This window comes from Ranitomeya imitator, chromosome 2 (assembly GCF_032444005.1).
Source record: "Ranitomeya imitator isolate aRanImi1 chromosome 2, aRanImi1.pri, whole genome shotgun sequence".
Lineage (NCBI taxonomy): Eukaryota > Metazoa > Chordata > Amphibia > Anura > Dendrobatidae > Ranitomeya > Ranitomeya imitator.
In genome coordinates, this window is record NC_091283.1 from 319408697 (window position 1) to 319430593 (window position 21897).

General features: G+C 47.2%; 1 protein-coding gene across 1 annotated transcript in view; it reads right to left on the reverse strand.

Annotated features, from left to right (window-relative positions):
• The window catches only part of LOC138663464 (oocyte zinc finger protein XlCOF8.4-like), a 106956-nt gene that overhangs the window by 54321 nt on the left and 30738 nt on the right, over positions 1 to 21897 (reverse strand). The window contains exons 3-7 of the mRNA XM_069749678.1: positions 13894 to 14043; positions 13585 to 13764; positions 13379 to 13502; positions 13198 to 13295; positions 8858 to 8948 (exon numbers count right to left, since the gene is read on the reverse strand). Of these exons, the coding sequence (XP_069605779.1) occupies positions 8858 to 8948; positions 13198 to 13295; positions 13379 to 13502; positions 13585 to 13764; positions 13894 to 13965 (565 nt within the window). The 5' untranslated portion in view covers positions 13966 to 14043. The remainder of the gene's footprint in view (positions 1 to 8857; positions 8949 to 13197; positions 13296 to 13378; positions 13503 to 13584; positions 13765 to 13893; positions 14044 to 21897) is intronic.

The following is a 21897-nucleotide window of genomic DNA, read 5'->3' on the forward strand; positions in this document are numbered from 1 at the left end:
TCATCCCTGTATTTATTATGGGACTAATATATTCACAGTCTGCCTGAGATGCTGAGCCGTGATAATAGGCTCTGTCACACCTCGGCAGTGTCGCCTCATCCCTGTATTTATAATGGGACTAATATATTCACAGTCTGCCTGAGATGCTGAGCTGTGATAATAGGCTCTGTCACACCTCGGCAATGTCGCCTCATCCCTGTATTTATAATGGATCTAATATATTCACAGTCTGCCTGAGATGCTGAGCCGTGATAATAGGCTCTGTCACACCTCGGCAGTGTCGCCTCCTCCCTGTATTTATAATGGGACTAATATATTCACAGTCTGCCTGAGATGCTGAGCTGTGATAATAGGCTCTGTCACACCTCGGCAGTGTCGCCTCATCCCTGTATTTATAATGGGACTAATATATTCACAGTCTGCCTGAGATGCTGAGCAGTGATAATAGGCTCTGTCACACCTCGGCAGTCTCCCCATCCCTGTATTTATAATGGATCTAATATATTCACAGTCTGCCTGAGATGCTGAGCCGTGATTATAGGCTCTGTCACACCTCGGCAGTGTCACCTCATCCCTGTATTTATAATGGGACTAATACATTCACAGTCTGCCTGAGATGCTGAGCCGTGATAATAGGCTCTGTCACACCTCGGCAATGTCGCCTCATCCCTGTATTTATAATGGGACTAATATATTCACAGTCTGCCTGAGATGCTGAGCTGTGATAATAGGCTCTGTCACACCTCGGCAATGTCGCCTCATCCCTGTATTTATAATGGGACTAATATATTCACAGTCTGCCTGAGATGCTGAGCCGTGATAATAGGCTCTGTCACACCTCGGCAGTGTCACCTCATCCCTGTATTTATAATGGGACTAATATATTCACAGTCTGCCTGAGATGCTGAGCTGTGATAATAGGCTCTGTCACACCTCGGCAATGTCGCCTCATCCCTGTATTTATAATGGGACTAATATATTCACAGTCTGCCTGAGATGCTGAGCCGTGATAATAGGCTCTGTCACACCTCGGCAGTGTCACCTCATCCCTGTATTTATAATGAGACTAATATATTCACAGTCTGCCTGAGATGCTGAGCAGTGATAATAGGCTCTGTCACACCTCGGCAGTGTCTCCTCATCCCTGTATTTATTATGGGACTAATATATTCACAGTCTGCCTGAGATGCTGAGCCGTGATAATAGGCTCTGTCACACCTCGGCAGTGTCGCCTCATCCCTGTATTTATAATGGGACTAATATATTCACAGTCTGCCTGAGATGCTGAGCTGTGATAATAGGCTCTGTCACACCTCGGCAATGTCGCCTCATCCCTGTATTTATAATGGGACTAATATATTCACAGTCTGCCTGAGATGCTGAGCCGTGATAATAGGCTCTGTCACACCTCGGCAATGTCGCCTCATCCCTGTATTTATAATGGATCTAATATATTCACAGTCTGCCTGAGATGCTGAGCCGTGATAATAGGCTCTGTCACACCTCGGCAGTGTCGCCTCATCCCTGTATTTATAATGGGACTAATATATTCACAGTCTGCCTGAGATGCTGAGCCGTGATAATAGGCTCTGTCACACCTCGGCAGTGTCACCTCATCCCTGTATTTATAATGGGACTAATATATTCACAGTCTGCCTGAGATGCTGAGCCGTGATAATAAGCTCTGTCACACCTCGGCAGTCTCCTCATCCCTGTATTTATAATGGGACTAATATATTCACAGTCTGCCTGAGATGCTGAGCCGTGATAATAGGCTCTGTCACACCTCGGCAGTGTCACCTCATCCCTGTATTTATAATGGGACTAATATATTCACAGTCTGCCTGAGATGCTGAGCAGTGATAATAAGCTCTGTCACACATCGGCAGTCTCCTCATCCCTGTATTTATAATGGGACTAATATAATCACAGTCTGCCTGAGATGCTGAGCCGTGATAATAAGCTCTGTCACACCTCGGCAGTCTCCTCATCCCTGTATTTATAATGGGACTAATATATTCACAGTCTGCCTGAGATGCTGAGCCGTGATAATAGGCTCTGTCACACCTCGGCAGTGTCTCCTCATCCCTGTATTTATAATGGGACTAATATATTCACAGTCTGCCTGAGATGCTGAGCCGTGATAATAAGCTCTGTCACACCTCGGCAGTCTCCTCATCCCTGTATTTATAATGGGACTAATATATTCACAGTCTGCCTGAGATGCTGAGCAGTGATAATAAGCTCTGTCACACCTCGGCAGTCTCCTCATCCCTGTATTTATAATGGGACTAATATAATCACAGTCTGCCTGAGATGCTGAGCCGTGATAATAAGCTCTGTCACACCTCGGCAGTCTCCTCATCCCTGTATTTATAATGGGACTAATATATTCACAGTCTGCCTGAGATGCTGAGCCGTGATAATAGGCTCTGTCACACCTCGGCAGTCTCCCCATCCCTGTATTTATAATGGATCTAATATATTCACAGTCTGCCTGAGATGCTGAGCCGTGATAATAGGCTCTGTCACACCTCGGCAGTGTCACCTGGTCCCTGTATTTATAATGGGACTAATATATTCACAGTCTACCTGAGATGCTGAGCCGTGATAATAGGCTCTGTCACACCTCGGCAGTGTCACCTCATCCCTGTATTTATAATGGGACTAATATATTCACAGTCTGCCTGAGATGCTGAGCAGTGATAATAGGCTCTGTCACACCTCGGCAGTCTCCCCATCCCTGTATTTATAATGGATCTAATATATTCACAGTCTGCCTGAGATGCTGAGCCGTGATAATAGGCTCTGTCACACCTCGGCAGTGTCACCTGGTCCCTGTATTTATAATGGGACTAATATATTCACAGTCTACCTGAGATGCTGAGCTGTGATAATAGGCTCTGTCACACCTCGGCAGTGTCGCCTCCTCCCTGTATTTATAATGGGACTAATATAGTCACAGTCTGCCTGAGATGCTGAGCCGTGATAATAGGCTCTGTCACACCTCGGCAGTGTCGCCTCATCCCTGTATTTATAATGGGACTAATATATTCACAGTCTGCCTGAGATGCTGAGCCGTGATAATAGGCTCTGTCACACCTCGGCAGTCTCCCCATCCCTGTATTTATAATGGATCTAATATAGTCACAGTCTGCCTGAGATGCTGAGCCGTGATAATAAGCTCTGTCACACCTCGGCAGTGTCGCCTCATCCCTGTATTTATAATGGGACTAATATATTCACAGTCTGCCTGAGATGCTGAGCCGTGATAATAGGCTCTGTCACACCTCGGCAGTGTCACCTGGTCCCTGTATTTATAATGGGACTAATATATTCACAGTCTACCTGAGATGCTGAGCCGTGATAATAGGCTCTGTCACACCTCGGCAGTGTCGCCTCCTCCCTGTATTTATAATGGGACTAATATAGTCACAGTCTGCCTGAGATGCTGAGCCGTGATAATAGGCTCTGTCACACCTCGGCAGTGTCGCCTCATCCCTGTATTTATAATGGGACTAATATATTCACAGTCTGCCTGAGATGCTGAGCCGTGATAATAGGCTCTGTCACACCTCGGCAGTGTCTCCTCATCCCTGTATTTATTATGGGACTAATATATTCACAGTCTGCCTGAGATGCTGAGCCGTGATAATAGGCTCTGTCACACCTCGGCAGTGTCGCCTCATCCCTGTATTTATAATGGGACTAATATATTCACAGTCTGCCTGAGATGCTGAGCTGTGATAATAGGCTCTGTCACACCTCGGCAATGTCGCCTCATCCCTGTATTTATAATGGATCTAATATATTCACAGTCTGCCTGAGATGCTGAGCCGTGATAATAGGCTCTGTCACACCTCGGCAGTGTCGCCTCCTCCCTGTATTTATAATGGGACTAATATATTCACAGTCTGCCTGAGATGCTGAGCCGTGATAATAGGCTCTGTCACACCTCGGCAGTGTCACCTCATCCCTGTATTTATAATGGGACTAATATATTCACAGTCTGCCTGAGATGCTGAGCCGTGATAATAGGCTCTGTCACACCTCGGCAGTCTCCCCATCCCTGTATTTATAATGGATCTAATATATTCACAGTCTGCCTGAGATGCTGAGCCGTGATTATAGGCTCTGTCACACCTCGGCAGTGTCACCTCATCCCTGTATTTATAATGGGACTAATACATTCACAGTCTGCCTGAGATGCTGAGCCGTGATAATAGGCTCTGTCACACCTCGGCAATGTCGCCTCATCCCTGTATTTATAATGGGACTAATATATTCACAGTCTGCCTGAGATGCTGAGCTGTGATAATAGGCTCTGTCACACCTCGGCAATGTCGCCTCATCCCTGTATTTATAATGGGACTAATATATTCACAGTCTGCCTGAGATGCTGAGCCGTGATAATAGGCTCTGTCACACCTCGGCAGTGTCACCTCATCCCTGTATTTATAATGGGACTAATATATTCACAGTCTGCCTGAGATGCTGAGCTGTGATAATAGGCTCTGTCACACCTCGGCAATGTCACCTCATCCCTGTATTTATAATGGGACTAATATATTCACAGTCTGCCTGAGATGCTGAGCCGTGATAATAGGCTCTGTCACACCTCGGCAGTGTCGCCTCATCCCTGTATTTATAATGGGACTAATATATTCACAGTCTGCCTGAGATGCTGAGCCGTGATAATAGGCTCTGTCACACCTCGGCAATGTCGCCTCATCCCTGTATTTATAATGGATCTAATATATTCACAGTCTGCCTGAGATGCTGAGCCGTGATAATAGGCTCTGTCACACCTCGGCAGTGTCGCCTCATCCCTGTATTTATAATGGGACTAATATATTCACAGTCTGCCTGAGATGCTGAGCCGTGATAATAGGCTCTGTCACACCTCGGCAGTGTCACCTCATCCCTGTATTTATAATGGGACTAATATATTCACAGTCTGCCTGAGATGCTGAGCCGTGATAATAGGCTCTGTCACACCTCGGCAGTCTCCTCATCCCTGTATTTATAATGGGACTAATATATTCACAGTCTGCCTGAGATGCTGAGCAGTGATAATAGGCTCTGTCACACCTCGGCAGTGTCTCCTCATCCCTGTATTTATAATGGATCTAATATATTCACAGTCTGCCTGAGATGCTGAGCCGTGATAATAGGCTCTGTCACACCTCGGCAGTGTCACCTGGTCCCTGTATTTATAATGGGACTAATATATTCACAGTCTACCTGAGATGCTGAGCCGTGATAATAGGCTCTGTCACACCTCGGCAGTGTCACCTCATCCCTGTATTTATAATGGGACTAATATATTCACAGTCTGCCTGAGATGCTGAGCAGTGATAATAGGCTCTGTCACACCTCGGCAGTCTCCCCATCCCTGTATTTATAATGGATCTAATATATTCACAGTCTGCCTGAGATGCTGAGCCGTGATAATAGGCTCTGTCACACCTCGGCAGTGTCACCTGGTCCCTGTATTTATAATGGGACTAATATATTCACAGTCTACCTGAGATGCTGAGCTGTGATAACAGGCTCTGTCACACCTCGGCAGTGTCGCCTCCTCCCTGTATTTATAATGGGACTAATATAGTCACATTCTGCATGAGATGCTGAGCCGTGATAATAGGCTCTGTCACACCTCGGCAGTGTCGCCTCATCCCTGTATTTATAATGGGACTAATATATTCACAGTCTGCCTGAGATGCTGAGCCGTGATAATAGGCTCTGTCACACCTCGGCAGTGTCACCTGGTCCCTGTATTTATAATGGGACTAATATATTCACAGTCTACCTGAGATGCTGAGCCGTGATAATAGGCTCTGTCACACCTCGGCAGTGTCGCCTCCTCCCTGTATTTATAATGGGACTAATATAGTCACAGTCTGCCTGAGATGCTGAGCCGTGATAATAGGCTCTGTCACACCTCGGCAGTGTCGCCTCATCCCTGTATTTATAATGGGACTAATATATTCACAGTCTGCCTGAGATGCTGAGCCGTGATAATAGGCTCTGTCACACCTCGGCAGTGTCTCCTCATCCCTGTATTTATAATGGGACTAATATATTCACAGTCTGCCTGAGATGCTGAGCCGTGATAATAGGCTCTGTCACACCTCGGCAGTGTCACCTCATCCCTGTATTTATAATGGGACTAATATATGCACGAAGAAAAAGAAATATGCGGCACTCACCCCAATTTAGCAGTGGAAAACATGAATTTTAATGGAGAAAATAAGCAGATACATAAATCCGTTAAGACATCAGGTAAGCAGGAGGGTGCAGTATTGGAGCTTGGACCCGTCGAAGCACCTGGTGTGCGAAACGGCCGTTGTCCAAGCTCCAATACCGCACCCTCCTGCTTACCTGATGTCTTAACGGATTTATGTATCTGCTTATTTTCTCCATTAAAATTCACGTTTTCCACTGCTAAATTGGGGTGAGTGCCGCATATTTCTTTTTCTTCGTGCATATATGGACTTCTGGCTTATATGTTATATGCAGAGCACCGCTACCCCTAGCATTCGTGACGCTTTGGATTCCATTATGAGTCCTGCTTATTTGAAGTGTATCGCTCTAGTGCCGTCCTTTTCTATATACTTGTAATGGCTTAGTACTTACTTAATGATTCAGCGCTTGGTTGAACTGAAAACCTTTCTTGTAGACATGGCTAACCCTCAACTGATGCTAAATGAAAGTAGAGAGCACCCATTTACAGTGACTAAAAAATTACAAGCAGAGGACTTAACTCCAGGTATTTTCTTAAAGGAGTGGAAGAACCTGATGTTTCGCCTGTCGCAAAGAGGAGGGTTAATTGCAAGTGGCATTGCTACATCAATGAAACGGAGAGAGGAGCTACTATTACAAAATAACATTCTTTTGGCAGCTGTTTATGTAGACCCAATGCATCGGATTCTTCTAGATGATCAACAGCTAACTAAAGGAAAAGAAGCTCTGTTTGGAATAGCAGTAAGGATGAAAGGGTTGCAGAACAGTCAGGAGGAACAAGAAGAATTTGGTCGTCCTGCCACATCTTCACCCTCATCAACTGATGAAGAATGTAATTTAGAAAAATATTTGGATCACAAGGACCGTGCAAAGCGTTCCCGCCTAGAAGAGTCATCCCCATCAAAGAACACAGCCCGTACATTTCAGCAGAATTTTTCATGTGCACTAAAAGAAATTGAGAAATTTGACCGTTCATCAAAAATAACAGTGCGACAAGTGATTCCTCTGTATCCTGACATTGTCAGAGATGTTGCCCGAGTGGTTACTGCTTTGCCACCAACCCAATTTAGTGTAGAGAGGTTGTTCTCTGCTCTCAAAATAATTAGATCAGATTTGAGGGCATCCACGAAGGAGGATCTGAAAGAGGCAATATTTGTTCTGAGGACAAATTTATAGATTTCTTTTTATTAACTGCATAACAGTGTTTATTGCATATGTACTTACAAGAGTTTAGAAAAGTTTATAAAAGTTATTTGCTATATTCTAATTGTATTCTAATAAATATAGTTTTTGCTCTAAGTGGTCTGATTACTTTTATGATGGTGAGAAACTGAATAAGCACGATGTTAATATTTGACAACAGTAAATTTATTGTTACAAATTGGCCATTTATGAAGGAGTCGGAGTCGGAACATGATAAAATCCAGGAGTCGGAGTCGCAACTGTGGCTTACCGACTCCACAGCCCTGCTTTGTGGTAGACTCTGGGAAAATGGCCATTGGGAGCGGCGCATGCGCAGGTGGAGATCTTGGCGCTGAGATCTCATCTCCCGAGATCTTAGTGCCGAGATCTCCATCTGTGCCTGCGCTGTCCCCGGGAGCTATTTTCCCAGAGTCTACCGCAATGTAAACCATGGAAGTACGGGGGCTCCAGGCTTTCACAAAATGTCGGCGGAGCCCTCGCACCACCGAACACCCACAGTGTCGCACCTCCAAATACCCCTTCATCCCAGCCTGCAGCTAAGCGCCACTCTTTGCGTCCTCCAGAAGCGACCCTGGGACCCTGCTCCACTGCGGCTGGTAAGGTACAGTATATTCGAGTAATAAGAGGCACCCCCATTTTCCCCCAAAATTTTTTGGGAAAAAGTGCATCTTATAATCTGAAAAATATGGTATCTCCTGCAGGCCTGAATAAATTGATATTACAGCCATCAGCCACGCATAGCTCAGAGATATATGATGGCACAGGTGTAGTGTTTTTTATGTAGTTTATCACAATCCTGTTTGAAGTTAGTCGGTTTTAAAAGAAATTGAAAAGTCAGGATAACGGGAAATTCTGTTGTTTTTGTCCAGAAATTCACACTTGCCCCCACTGTACATTCAATGTTGTCAATCATAAAAGCTAAGTTTTGCCAGAAAGACTGGACCTGGTCTTGTAGGGACCATATGAAAACATTCAGCAGCACAGAAGGGAGAGAAGGTAGATTCATCCAATAAGATATCAGGGATCTAGGAAGCCAACAGCATCATTACCCTCCGCTTTCTCTTACAGGACCATCATAATACTTTTCTTCAAATGATTTTCTAACTTGTCAGCACATTCTACGTACGCTGTCATTTTACTTTGTAGTTTACAGATCTGGGCAGGTAACGGTCAGAGTCTTCTAATCTCAGGGGGTAGGTTGATCCTCCAAGTGTTAAGTTCTATAGAAAAGGGCTTTCAATGCCCAAAGTAATTTGAACAGTTTTGGGTGGAGGAGAATGTTGTGGTCTAGAGGTAAAATGGTGATCACATGATTGTGATACGGCCGGACGACACGACCGATAAAACAACCACAGCTGGTGGCTAGGAAGAATCTGTGACTTCTCTGCATTTAGTGGTTTCTACTCACCTGGGTAGCCATATGTAGGAATCTCCTCTTTACACCGCTTATCACCCCTCACATATGTATCTGTAGTATTAATATGGGTCAGATCTTCTCCCTGAAACAAATTTTGTAAAAGTCACAGACAGATGGAGAAGTCCCATCTATGATCAGCTCTAATCCTTCCATCTCCACCGTTCTCATTACACAAGTATAATCTATAATATAACGCTGGGAGCGTCACTCTGTCCGAAGCCTTTATAGACTGCGCAAGCGCAAGCGCCGGCGCAGTCTGGGCCTCACAGAGTGACGCTCCCAGGAGATCGCGGTATGTGTAAACACTGAACGCACACCGCGATCTCCACCGGATAGCAGGGACCGCCAGGAGGGTGAGTATATTCACCTGTCCCCCGTTCCAGCGCTGCGTGTGGCTCCGTCTCCTGTCTCCCGGGTCCTCTGCTGTGACGTTCCCAGTTCAGAGGGCGCGATGACGTGCTTAATGCGCGCCGGCGCCGCCCTCTGACTGAACAGTCACAGCCAGAGGAGCCAGAAGATGGCAGCGAGCAGCGGTGGAACGGGACAGACAGGTGAGTATAGCAAGTGCTGGGGGCCTGAGCTAGCGGTGACTCCGGCACCTGACCCCCACAGCGCGCCGGTGTCCCCGCCTGCTCAGGCCCCCCAGCACTCGGCGCCCAGCGACGATAGGTGAGTATGGTATTTTTTTTTTTATATATATGGCAGCAGCATACGGGGTATATATAATGGAGCATCTTATGGGGGGCATATAATACAATGGTGGCGCAGAATGGGAGCAGCACATGACAGAACGGGCGCAGGATGGTAGCAGCACATGACAGAACGGGGGCGCAGGATGGGAGCAGCACATGACAGAACGGGCGCAGGATGGCAGCAGCACATGACAGAACGGGCGCAGGATGGCAGCAGCACATGACAGAACGGGCGCAGGATGGTAGCAGCACATGACAGAACGGGGGCGCAGGATGGGAACAGCACATGACAGAACGGGCGCAGGATGGCAGCAGCACATGACAGAACGGGCGCAGGATGGTAGCAGCACATGACAGAACGGGGGCGCAGGATGGCAGCAGCACATGACAGAATGGGGGCACAAGATGGGAGCAGCACATGACAGAACAGGGGCGCAGGATGGGAGCAGCACATGACAGAATAGGGGCGCAAGATGGGAGCAGCACATGACAGAACGGGGGCACAGGATGGCAGCAGCACATGACAGAATGGGCGCAGGATGGCAGCAGCACATGACAGAACAGGGGCGCAGGATGGGAGCAGCACATGACAGAACGGGGGCGCAGGATGGCAGCAGCACATGACAGAACGGGGGCGCAGGATGGGAGCAGCACATGACAACAGGGGCGCAGAATGGGAGCAGCACATGAAAGAACGGGGGCACAGGATGGGAGCAGCACATGACAGAACGGGGGCACAGGATGGGAGCAGCACATGACAGGATGGGAGCAGCAAATGACAGAATGGAGGCGCAGGATGGGTGCAGAACATGTCAGAATGGAGGCGCAGGATGGGTGCAGCACATGTCACAATGGGGGCGCAGGATGGGAGCAGCACATGACAGAATGGGGGCGCAGGATGGGTGCAACACATGACAGAATGGGGGCGCAAGATGGGTGCAGAACATGTCAGAATGGAGGCGCAGGATGGGTGCAGAACATGTCAGGATGGGGACGCAGGATGGAGCAGCACATGTCAGAATGGGGGTGCAGGATGGGAGCAGCACATGTCAGAATGGGGGTGCAGGATGGGTGCAGCACATGTCAGGATGGGAAGTAAGGAGGGTGGAGGGCACCATCATCCTTATAACAGACTGGGATCTACCCGGGGTATGTCAGAAAAAGTATTGTCAAAAACAAAAAGAAAAAGAAGACATACAGCTACCGGGGATCTCCAAGAAACTCAATAATAATAATACTAAATGGTTTTTATTAAGGTCAAAAAACAGGACATAGCACACAGTAAAAACATTTAAAAACAGAACAGGTACATCCCAAAATAGGGAATACCCCCCGAGACCAGACCAAAGCTAATATTCTAATTGTAGTGCAAACATATCACAGCTGATACATAGCATAATAGACAGATAATGTATATGAAAAAAAGCGCATAAAACATATACAAACAATTGTTGAAAAGCAGAGAAAAATAATAATCTGCCCTATAAGTACGAAGTTGTTATGGCCATAACAAATATAAATATAGAAAGGGTATAATACAATAACTCAACAATTGTACTAATGTGCGTATAGACAAATGCCCAACCTACTCGACAAAGGCCCCAATAGAAAAATATCAGAATATCATGTGCAGGGTATATAACATCAGTAATCTAAAATAATACTGGACCCTAGAAAAGACATGGGTAAAAAGCCCCCAATAGAGAGTATATAAGTACAACACCTGCCTGTCAAGGTAAACTAAATGAAGCGGACACTTGTGTATACATACAATGAACACTAACTGGTAGAGCAAGAGCTAATGTATACATGCATCTGAAAATGTATAGATAAATAACTGGCATATACCCCATAACATGATCTATGACATTTAAATGAGGGAAATAGCATAAGCCCTATAGACTAAATATACAAGCCATGCAGATGTCAGATAAAGAAAGCCCTTGTCACTATCCTAACTTGCCAACAGGCAGTAGTAAATGGAGAAAGAGGCATACAGATACGCACAACAATACGAACAAAAGAAAAGGCCAAATGCGCCAAAAAAGGATAGCTGCCAAAAGCAGAGACTGGCGCTAGAGCAGCATACCACTGGTCAAGGGGGGACAAAGAGGAGCCCAACGCGTGTCGCCACTGCGTGGCTTCGTCAGGAGCAAGTGCTCATGTCCGCGCATTGACTACTATTTATACCAATCTATCAGAAAATGTATCATACCAGCTGAGCGGATCTTCAAGCAGGTGGTGGAGACATGTGTCAAGTAACGCCGCGGCGCCATAGTACTGGGCGGAAGTACTACAGCGTCATGCACACCCAAAGAAAGGAAGTGTACCAAGACGGTATCATACCGCTCAGCTGGTATGATACATTTTCTGATAGATTGGTATAAATAGTAGTCAATGCGCGGACATGAGCACTTGCTCCTGACGAAGCCACGCAGTGGCGACACGCGTTGGGCTCCTCTTTGTCCCCCCTTGACCAGTGGTATGCTGCTCTAGCGCCAGTCTCTGCTTTTGGCAGCTATCCTTTTTTGGCGCATTTGGCCTTTTCTTTTGTTCGTATTGTTGTGCGTATCTGTATGCCTCTTTCTCCATTTACTACTGCCTGTTGGCAAGTTAGGATAGTGACAAGGGCTTTCTTTATCTGACATCTGCATGGCTTGTATATTTAGTCTATAGGGCTTATGCTATTTCCCTCATTTAAATGTCATAGATCATGTTATGGGGTATATGCCAGTTATTTATCTATACATTTTCAGATGCATGTATACATTAGCTCTTGCTCTACCAGTTAGTGTTCATTGTATGTATACACAAGTGTCCGCTTCATTTAGTTTACCTTGACAGGCAGGTGTTGTACTTATATACTCTCTATTGGGGGCTTTTTACCCATGTCTTTTCTAGGGTCCAGTATTATTTTAGATTACTGATGTTATATACCCTGCACATGATATTCTGATATTTTTCTATTGGGGCCTTTGTCGAGTAGGTTGGGCATTTGTCTATACGCACATTAGTACAATTGTTGAGTTATTGTATTATACCCTTTCTATATTTATATTTGTTATGGCCATAACAACTTCGTACTTATAGGGCAGATTATTATTTTTCTCTGCTTTTCAACAATTGTTTGTATATGTTTTATGCGCTTTTTTTCATATACATTATCTGTCTATTATGCTATGTATCAGCTGTGATATGTTTGCACTACAATTAGAATATTAGCTTTGGTCTGGTCTCGGGGGGTATTCCCTATTTTGGGATGTACCTGTTCTGTTTTTAAATGTTTTTACTGTGTGCTATGTCCTGTTTTTTGACCTTAATAAAAACCATTTAGTATTATTATTATTGAGTTTCTTGGAGATCCCCGGTAGCTGTATGTCTTCTTTTTCTTTTTGTTTTTGACATGTCAGGATGGGGACGCAGGATGGAGCAGCTCATGACAGGATAGGGACGCAGGATGGAGCAGCACATACCAGGATGGAGACCATATACCAATATAGATGCTCGCCACCCGGGCGTAGAACGGGTTCAATAGCTAGTAACATATAATACTGGAGGATAAAACAAGACTGAGCACAAGACCTTCACAGCCGTCTACACATCATAGGAGAGATCTCATGACACCTTCTCTCCATCTACCTGATGATCCTGAGGAACATTGGGATTTTCTTGTTTACAGTCCTGTGGAAGAAGAGGACGGGGACATCTGTCTGGTGTTGTCCTCTTACTGGATAGATCTGGAGGAAACACATACAGGGACTGAATTCATTCTTTACAAACAGATAATTATTGGCCGTGTGTATTTAGTCCTGTCTATTACCTGATGATACGAGGGGCTGGGGAACCTCCATCATGACATCCTTGTACAGATCTTTGTGTCCTTCTAAATACTCCCACTCCTCCATCGAGAAATAGACCACAACATCCTGACACCTTATAGGAACCTGACACATACAATGATACCGTCATCCCCCGATCCCTTCATAGCGTTACTGTATAATGTCCCAGCATTGCCAGCAGTGTCACCTCTCCAGTCAGCAGCTCAATCATCTTGTAGGTCAATTCAAGGATCTTCTGGTTACTCATGTCCTCATGTATCAGGGGTTGAGGTGGAGGCCCCGTGATTGGGCTCTGGGGTCTTCCCCATCCCTCAGACACAGGGTCCTGACAGCGCTCACTAGAGGTCTTCTTCACTACTGTGTAATCCTGGTTATGGAAAGACACATTAATAAATCTCACTACAGACATTTCCAGAGTCCTCACCTCTCCAGTTCTGTCCATCTATTATTCCCATAGATAAGAATGATGTAATGTGACGTCATCAGAATCTCTCACCTCTCCAGTAAGCCGGAAGAGGATCTCTAGGGTGAGGTGTAATATCCTCTCCGCCATCTTGTCTCTGTCCATATCTTTCCTTGATGGGTAAATCAGGAAAATTCTCTTATATAGAAGATCTTCACTGAGAGGATCCGGTATTGTAGAGACCTGAATGAGAAGAAGATGAGCCGATGTAATATCATAAAAATCTCCTGTGTAATAATACAATTACTGGAGATAATAAGGGAAACATATGAGACGATAGAACGTGTAGATGTTGTATTCTCTAGTCTTTTATGGACTGGAACATAAGATGAATTGCTGACTAAGACATCTTCATGCTCCCAATGACTGGCTATGTTACTCACTGGTTCAGCAACTGATTGGCTGTAAGAATCATAAGCTCATTGGGAATAGCCAAGAAATACAGAGACTGGCAGGGGACCTAAGCAGCAATGGTATTTTTATTATTTTACATCATTCTGTTTTTTCCCTGACTGATCTACTAATAAAACCTACCGTATATACTCGAGTATAAGTTGACCTGAGTATAAGCTGAGGCACCTACTTTTGCCATGGAAAACAGGGTAAGCTTATTGACTCGAGTTTAAGCCAGGTATGCATTGTCCCCTCATCCTTGTCTTACTATGCGTGGCTCCCCTGTCCCTGTCCTGGTATGAATGCCTCCCCATCCCTGTCTGCATGCCTCCCCTGTCCCTGTCCTGGTATGAATGCCTCCCCATCCCTGTCTGCATGCCTCCCCTGTCCCTGTCATTGTATGCATTCCTCCCCCTTTTCTGTCCCTGTATGCATGCCTCCCCCGTTCTGCCCCTGTATGCATGCCTCCCCTGTTCCGTCCCTGTATGCATGCCTCCCCCATCCCTGCCCCTGTATGCATGCCTCCCCAAATCCCTGCCCCTGTATGCATGCCTCCCCCATCCCTGCCCCTGTATGCATGCCACCCCCATCCCCTCCCTGTATGCATTCCTCCCCCTTTTCTGTCCCTGTATGCATGCCTCCCCTGTCCCTGTCATTGTATGCATGCCCCCCCGTTCCGCCTCTGCATGCATGCCTCCCCCAACCCTGCCCCTGTATGCATGCCTCCCCACCCCTCCCTGTATAAATGCCTCCCCCGTTCCCTCCCGGTATGCATGCCTCCCCATCCCTCCCTGTATGCATGCCTCCCCCGTTCCGTCCCTGAATGCATGCCTCCCCTGTCCCTGCCCCTGTGTGCATGCCTCCCCATCCCTGCCCCTGTACGCATGCCTCCCCCGTCCCTGCCCTGTACGCATGCCTCCCGCGTACCAGCCCCTGTACGCATGCCATCCCCGTATGCATGCCTCCCCGTCCCTGTATGTATGCCGCCCCGTTCCATCCCTGTATGCATGCCTCCTTATTTCCTATCCTTATGTGCATGTTTCCTAATGAAAAAAAATCCTAATCACCTACCTGCGTGCCCTCGGTGCTGGCATTGCATTACGTTCCGGCCTCCGGCGCCTGTCTGCAGCTCTTCCTGCTGAGTGATCACTTGGTACCGCTCATTAAGGCAATGATTATGCGCTTCACGCCTATGGGAGTAGAGACACATCCATATTTATTACTTTAATGAGCGGTACCACGTGATCACTCGGACAGAAGAGCTGCAGGCAGGCGGCTGGAATGAGATGCAGTGCCAGCACCGAGGGCACGCAGGTAGGGGAGTATGATGTGTGCGCTGGCTCCTGGCACCAGCTGCTCCGCCGGCTTTCTGGACCGTGAATCACGTATAAGCCGAGGGGGGCATTTTCAGCACAAAAAAAATATGCTGAAAAACTCAGCTTATACATGAGTATATACGATTATATGTTAGGCCACAAACAACAAGCAGTTTCTTCCTCGGAGTCGGCAGCTGAATACGTTTCTCATAGACTCATCTTCCATAACGCTAATTCTCGTCTCATTTACCGACACTGGAATCGGCATTAGCAATACTGCAGGAGATATTCATTACACGTGACAGGAGAAATAACTACTTCATGATGAGGACGACATCTTCATCTTCTACTACGGCTCTAGATACATATTTGTCCAGAGTCTGTCACTGACTCCATCACCACCGGCCGTCTATATGAAGGTTTCCCAACAATACTGTGTAGAGGCCTCGTACTATGAGAGTAATACAGGTTTCCTTGGTTCCCATTTTTCATAGTTGGGTCGTTTGTATCTATCAGCGGAAAAGGAACAAAACCATTGTGATTCTTATAAGGAGACAACACAAACCCCCTAAATATAACATTTTATAACAACCCCACAATCTGTGACTCTTCAGGGTAAATCGCTCTCTCCCCATTCGATTAGAGCTGATACTATGAAGCTAAAGGGACTAAACAGACTTTCTGTCACCTCCATAAAGGGGCACTTTACTGTGTTTGTCAGAACTGTCCGAGGATTATTAGAGGTGATAGTTCCCCCAATTAGAAGGGACACCTGTGGATATTGGGTTCTTTACCTGCTACAGTTCTGGTGTGTGGAGCCTCCACCTGCAGAGCCGCACTCCACAGAGAATAACTGAGCCTCCAGCACCGACCTACACCCGCAGAGCCGCACTCCACATAGAGAATAATGGAGCCTCCAGCACCGACCTCCACCCGCAGAGCTGCACTCCACATAGAGAATAATGGAGCCTCCAGCACCGACCTCCACCCGCAGAGCCGCACTCCACATAGAGAATAATGGAGACTCCAGCACCGACCTCCACCCGCAGAGCCGCACTCCACATAGAGAATAATGGAGCCTCCAGCACCGACCTCCACCCGCAGAGCAGCACTCCACATAGAGAATAATGGAGCCTCCAGCACCGACCTCCACCCGCAGAGCTGCACTCCACATAGAGAATAATGGAGCCTCCAGCACCGACCTCCACCCACAGAGCCGCACTCCACATAGAGAATAATGGAGCCTCCAGCACCGACCTCCACCCGCAGAGCCGCACTCCACATAGAGAATAATGGAGCCTTCAGCACCGACCTCCACCCACAGAGCCGCACTCCACATAGAGAATAATGGAGCCTCCAGCACCTACCTCCACCCGCAGAGCCGCACTACACATAGAGAATAATGGAGCCTCCAGCACCGACCTCCACCCACAGAGCCGCACTCCACATAGAGAATAATGGAGCCCCAGCACCGACCTCCACCCACAGAGCAGCACTCCACATAGATAATAATGGAGCCTCCAGCACCGACCTCCACCCGCAGAGCCGCACTCCACATAGAGAATAATGGAGCCTCCAGCACCGACCTCCACCTGCAGAGCCGCACTCCACATAGAGAATAATGGAGCCTCCAGCACCGACCTCCACCCACAGAGCAGCAATCCACATAGATCATAATGGAGCCTCCAGCACTGACCTCCAACTGCAGAGCTGCACTCCTCACAGAGAATAATGGATCCTCCAGCACCGACCTCCACCCGCAGAGCCGCACTCCACATAGATAATAATGGAGCCTCCAGCACTGACCTCCACCCGCAGAGCTGCACTCCTCACAGAGTATAATGGATCCTCCAGCACCGACCTCCACCCGCAGAGCCGCAATCCACATAGAAAATAATGGAGCCTCCAGCACCGACCACCACCCACAGAGCCGCACTCCACATAGAGAATAATGGAGCCTCCAAAACCTTCCTATCCAAAACCAATCATATATCTCGACATATAATAAGACAATAAAAGGAGATTTTGGACCAAAAAAACCCAACAACTAAAACAAATCCCAGCTCACTTTCTTTCAAAAGTAACACTAAAAGAGACACCAAACCACTGACGCCATCTGTGATACCTACAGAGGAAATGGACACCTCTAAATCGTATAAAAGAAAGAGTCTTAGTGACCAAGAGAATAAAGCTAACCCTTCTACAGATGAGCAGATAGCCTTTCAGACGATTACTCACCTAACAAAAATTTTATAAAATTGAACAAGATATGAAATTTCCTCTACACTTTTTAGCTTTAATATTTAACCTCCCTCTGAGCGAATCATGGAACAAATCTGGCATTAAGAGAATTGGGAATATTCACAATGGGATTAAATTCAGCGGGATAAAATCTAAATACAACTTAAGGTACGGTTACACTAAGCGACGCTGCAGCGATATAGACAACGATCCGATCGCTGCAGCGTCGCTGTTTAGGTCGCTAGGAGACGTCAAACACTGGCAACAGCAGAACGATGCAGGAGCGATCCAGTGACGTACTTATCGTTCTCGCTGGTTGTTAGCTCCATGAAAAAAACATTGCAGGTGTAACGGGGTCTACTGGGCTGTAGTATCTCTTTCAGCACCCCCCGTTTTTCAGGAGGTCCATTCTGCTTTTGCTGGATTCTGAATGAAGGACGCTGGCAGGAATTTCTTGATTACATGAGAGCATATAAAAGCTGACTGCTTCTCCACGTATTTCCAGTCTAAGAACACACTTTATTTACAACACACAGAATATATAACACAGATACACAGGGCAAGCCAATAGGAAAACAGCAGGCCAGACATACATTACAATAGCCGCAGGAGGCCGGAGCCTGCTGATATTTACTGTGGGAATTACAAAGGTGGGGGAAGGACAGAAAGAGAATATCTTGTCCAGGGGCGCAGCCTGTGGACTGATGCATTTCACATGGAGCCTATTATACATAATATATATACTGCATAACATATTCTTGGTGCTGGGGTTCTGTAACACGGCTCCCCTTTTCAGCGACGCGATCGGCATACACTGTCTGATCCTTAACGGATCGGTTTGGGGATGACCGAAGTTTATGGGGTTGGTACAAGTTCCGTTTGTTGACTTAGTCCATCGGCATTACCGTTTTCTTTGCTGGGTCTGTAGTGGATGGTGAAGTCCAGAGGTTGTAGGGCTAAACTCCACCGCAGTAATCTGGCGTTGTCTCCGGAGACCCGATTAAGCCAGACTAGGGGATTATGGTCCGTTAGGAGGGAAAACTGTCGTCCATACAAATATGGTTGTAACTTTTTGAGTGCCCATACTATTGCCAGGCACTCCTTCTCGATGGCCGCATAGCTCACTTCACGGGGCAGTAGTTTCCGACTCAGGTAAGCTACCGGGTGTTCTTGGCCGTCCGGCCCGACTTGGCTTAGTACTGCCCCCAATCCAAACATAGAAGCGTCTGTGTGGACAAGGAAACGTTTAGTTGGATCGGGTGCGGCCAATACAGGGGTATTGGTGAGGGCGTCCTTTAGCTGGCGGAAGGCTTCCTCACACTCTGGGGTCCAGGTTACCTGGCGGGGTTGGTTCTTACGGCTCAGATCAGTGAGGGGCTTGGCTACGCTGCTGTAATTGGGAACGAATTTCCTGTAATACCCCGCTGTCCCTAGAAACGCCATGACCTGGGTTTTAGTGCGTGGGGTGGGCCATTTGGCTATGGCCTCAATCTTGGCTGGTTCTGGTCTCTGTTTCCCACTTCCCACCCAATGCCCTAAATACTGAACATCTGCTTTGCCCACGTGACACTTGTTTGGGTTCAGGGTGATTCCGGCCTTGTGGATCCTGTCTAATACTGTCTCTAGGTGATTTAGATGCTCTTCCCATGTCGCGCTGTAGATGGCGATGTCATCCAGGTAGGCACACGCATAGTCCTGGAGACCATCCAGAAGCCTGTCAGCCAGCCTTTGGAAGGTCGCCGGGGCAGTCTTCATCCCGAATGGCATAACTCGAAACTGGAATAAGCCAAACGGGGTGACAAATGCTGACTTGGGAATAGCATCAGGAGTAAGGGGAATCTGCCAGTAGCCTTTGCATAGATCGATGGTGGTCAAATACTTTGCCCCTGCCAGCCGGTCTAACAAGTCATCCACACGCGGCATGGGATACGCATCCGTCACTGTTTTCTCATTGAGCTTACGATAGTCTACACAAAACCGTGTAGTCCCATCCTTCTTAGGCACTAACACTACGGGGATGCCCAGGGACTATCTGACTCTTCAATGACCCCTAAACGCAACATCTCTTGTATCTCTTGTCGCATCCCTTCTCGTACAGACTCAGGGACGCGGAAGGGGGTTTGTCGCAGGGGGGTCTGATCCTGGGTCTCAACCTTGTGTTGTGCCAGGTGAGGGTACCCGGGTTTCCCCGAAAACATCCTCTGTAGCTGCCTCAACAACTCCTCCGCCTGCTGTCTCTCCCGGGGACCTAAGTCTTCACCCCAGTGTACCTGGTCCCATGTTTTAGACTGAGTCCTCAACCCTTAAAACTAGTGTTGAGCATTCCGATACCGCAAGTATCGGGTATCGGCCGATATTTGCGGTATCGGAATTCCGATACCGAATTCCGATACTTCCCGCGTATCGGATACCGGAATCGGAAGTTCCCAGAATTCAAACAGAACGCAGCAGCCAATGAGGAATGATTGGAAGTGTGGGCACATCCTGTTTAGCATGGTGGGCATGTAAGTACTGGCAAGGCTGTGATTGGCTGCTGAAATGATGTCACTCTGCACTATAAAAAACGCTGCCGCCATTTTGCGCTCACTCTGCTGTGATTTCAGTTAGGGACAGGACGCTGTGTTCTAACTGAGGGCCAGTTGAGCTAGCTAATTGCTTTATTTTCCTTTCCAAAGGCTAATTTAGCAAAACGCTGTGTGTTCTTCACTGTTCACCTTGCTCTTGCCTTGCAGCGCTGTTTTAACAGCGTTCTGCAAGGTCTCTGTGTGTGTGTGTGTGTGTGTGTGTAGCTCACTCTGTAGTCTGTGTGCAGCCATATACCCGGTTGTATTCAGCTCAGGGGGGGTTCACACTGCCTCACACAGTTGTCCTTTTTTGCTCATAGTGCAGCCTGCTGCACATTTTTTCTCAAATTTCCTATTAGTGTTTTTCCACCCGTCTCCAGCTAAATTGTGGATAAACACTACATAGGATAACCTAGAGGGGGGTTTTTGGGCCTTGCAGCGCCGTTTACGGCTGTCTGCACGGTCTCCGTGTGAGCCCAGCTCCCCCTGTAGTCTGTGTGCAGCCATAGCCGGTTGGATTCAGCTCAGGGTTCGTTACTGGCTCATACCTTGAGAAAAATTTTCCTTTTTTTCAAATAGTGCAGCCTGTTTAAAATTTAAAAAAAAAAATTCCTATTAGTGTTTTTCCACCCGTCTCCAGCTAAATAGTGGAAAAACACTACATAGGATAACCTAGAGGGGGTTTATTGGGCCTTGCAGCGCCGTTTACGGCTGTCTGCACGGTCTCTGTGTGAGCGCAGCTCGCCCTGTAGTCTGTGTGCAGCTATAGCCGGTTGGATTCAGCTCAGGGTGCGTTACTGCCTCATACCTTGAAAAACAATTTACTTTTTTTCAAATAGTGCAGCCTGTTTAAAATTAAAAAAAAAAAATTCCTATTAGTGTCTTTCCACCCGTCTCCAGCTAAATAGTGGAAAAACACTAAATAGGATAACCTAGAGGAGGGTTTTTTGGCCTTGCAGCGCCGTTTACAGCTGTCTGCACGGTCTCCGTGTGATTTAAACTAGCTCTGTAGCCCGATCTGCACAAAAAAAAAAGTAAAGTTCACCAAACACAACTTAACACTTGTGTAGGCCACATTTGAAAAATAATAAAGTTTAGTCCACACTTTACAACATTAGTGTTTCTTACACCTGTTAGGAGGAGCATTTCAGGAATAAGCACACTAAGGCCTTAGTACTTTTCTGCTTATCTTTATCTGTCAACCAAGATGAAGAGGGCAGGGAGTAAGGCACGTGGGCGTGGGCGCGGAGCAGGGAGAGGAGCAGGGAGAGGACGTGGTGATTCTGTACCTGCTGCGGGCGCCAGTGACTTGTCGTCACTCAGTTTCAGCAGGGAACAGTCCTTCATGCGCAGCTTTGTCGGAGAGCGCCGTGCACCGCTGCTGCGTGAAGACCAAATTGAAGCCGTTGTCGGGTGGATGGCAGCTAACGCCTCGGCATCGACTTCAGTTAGTGCCACATCCTCTCAGGCACAGAGCACTGGAGAGCAGCCATCTGTCTCTTCACCACCTGCCAAATTGGCCA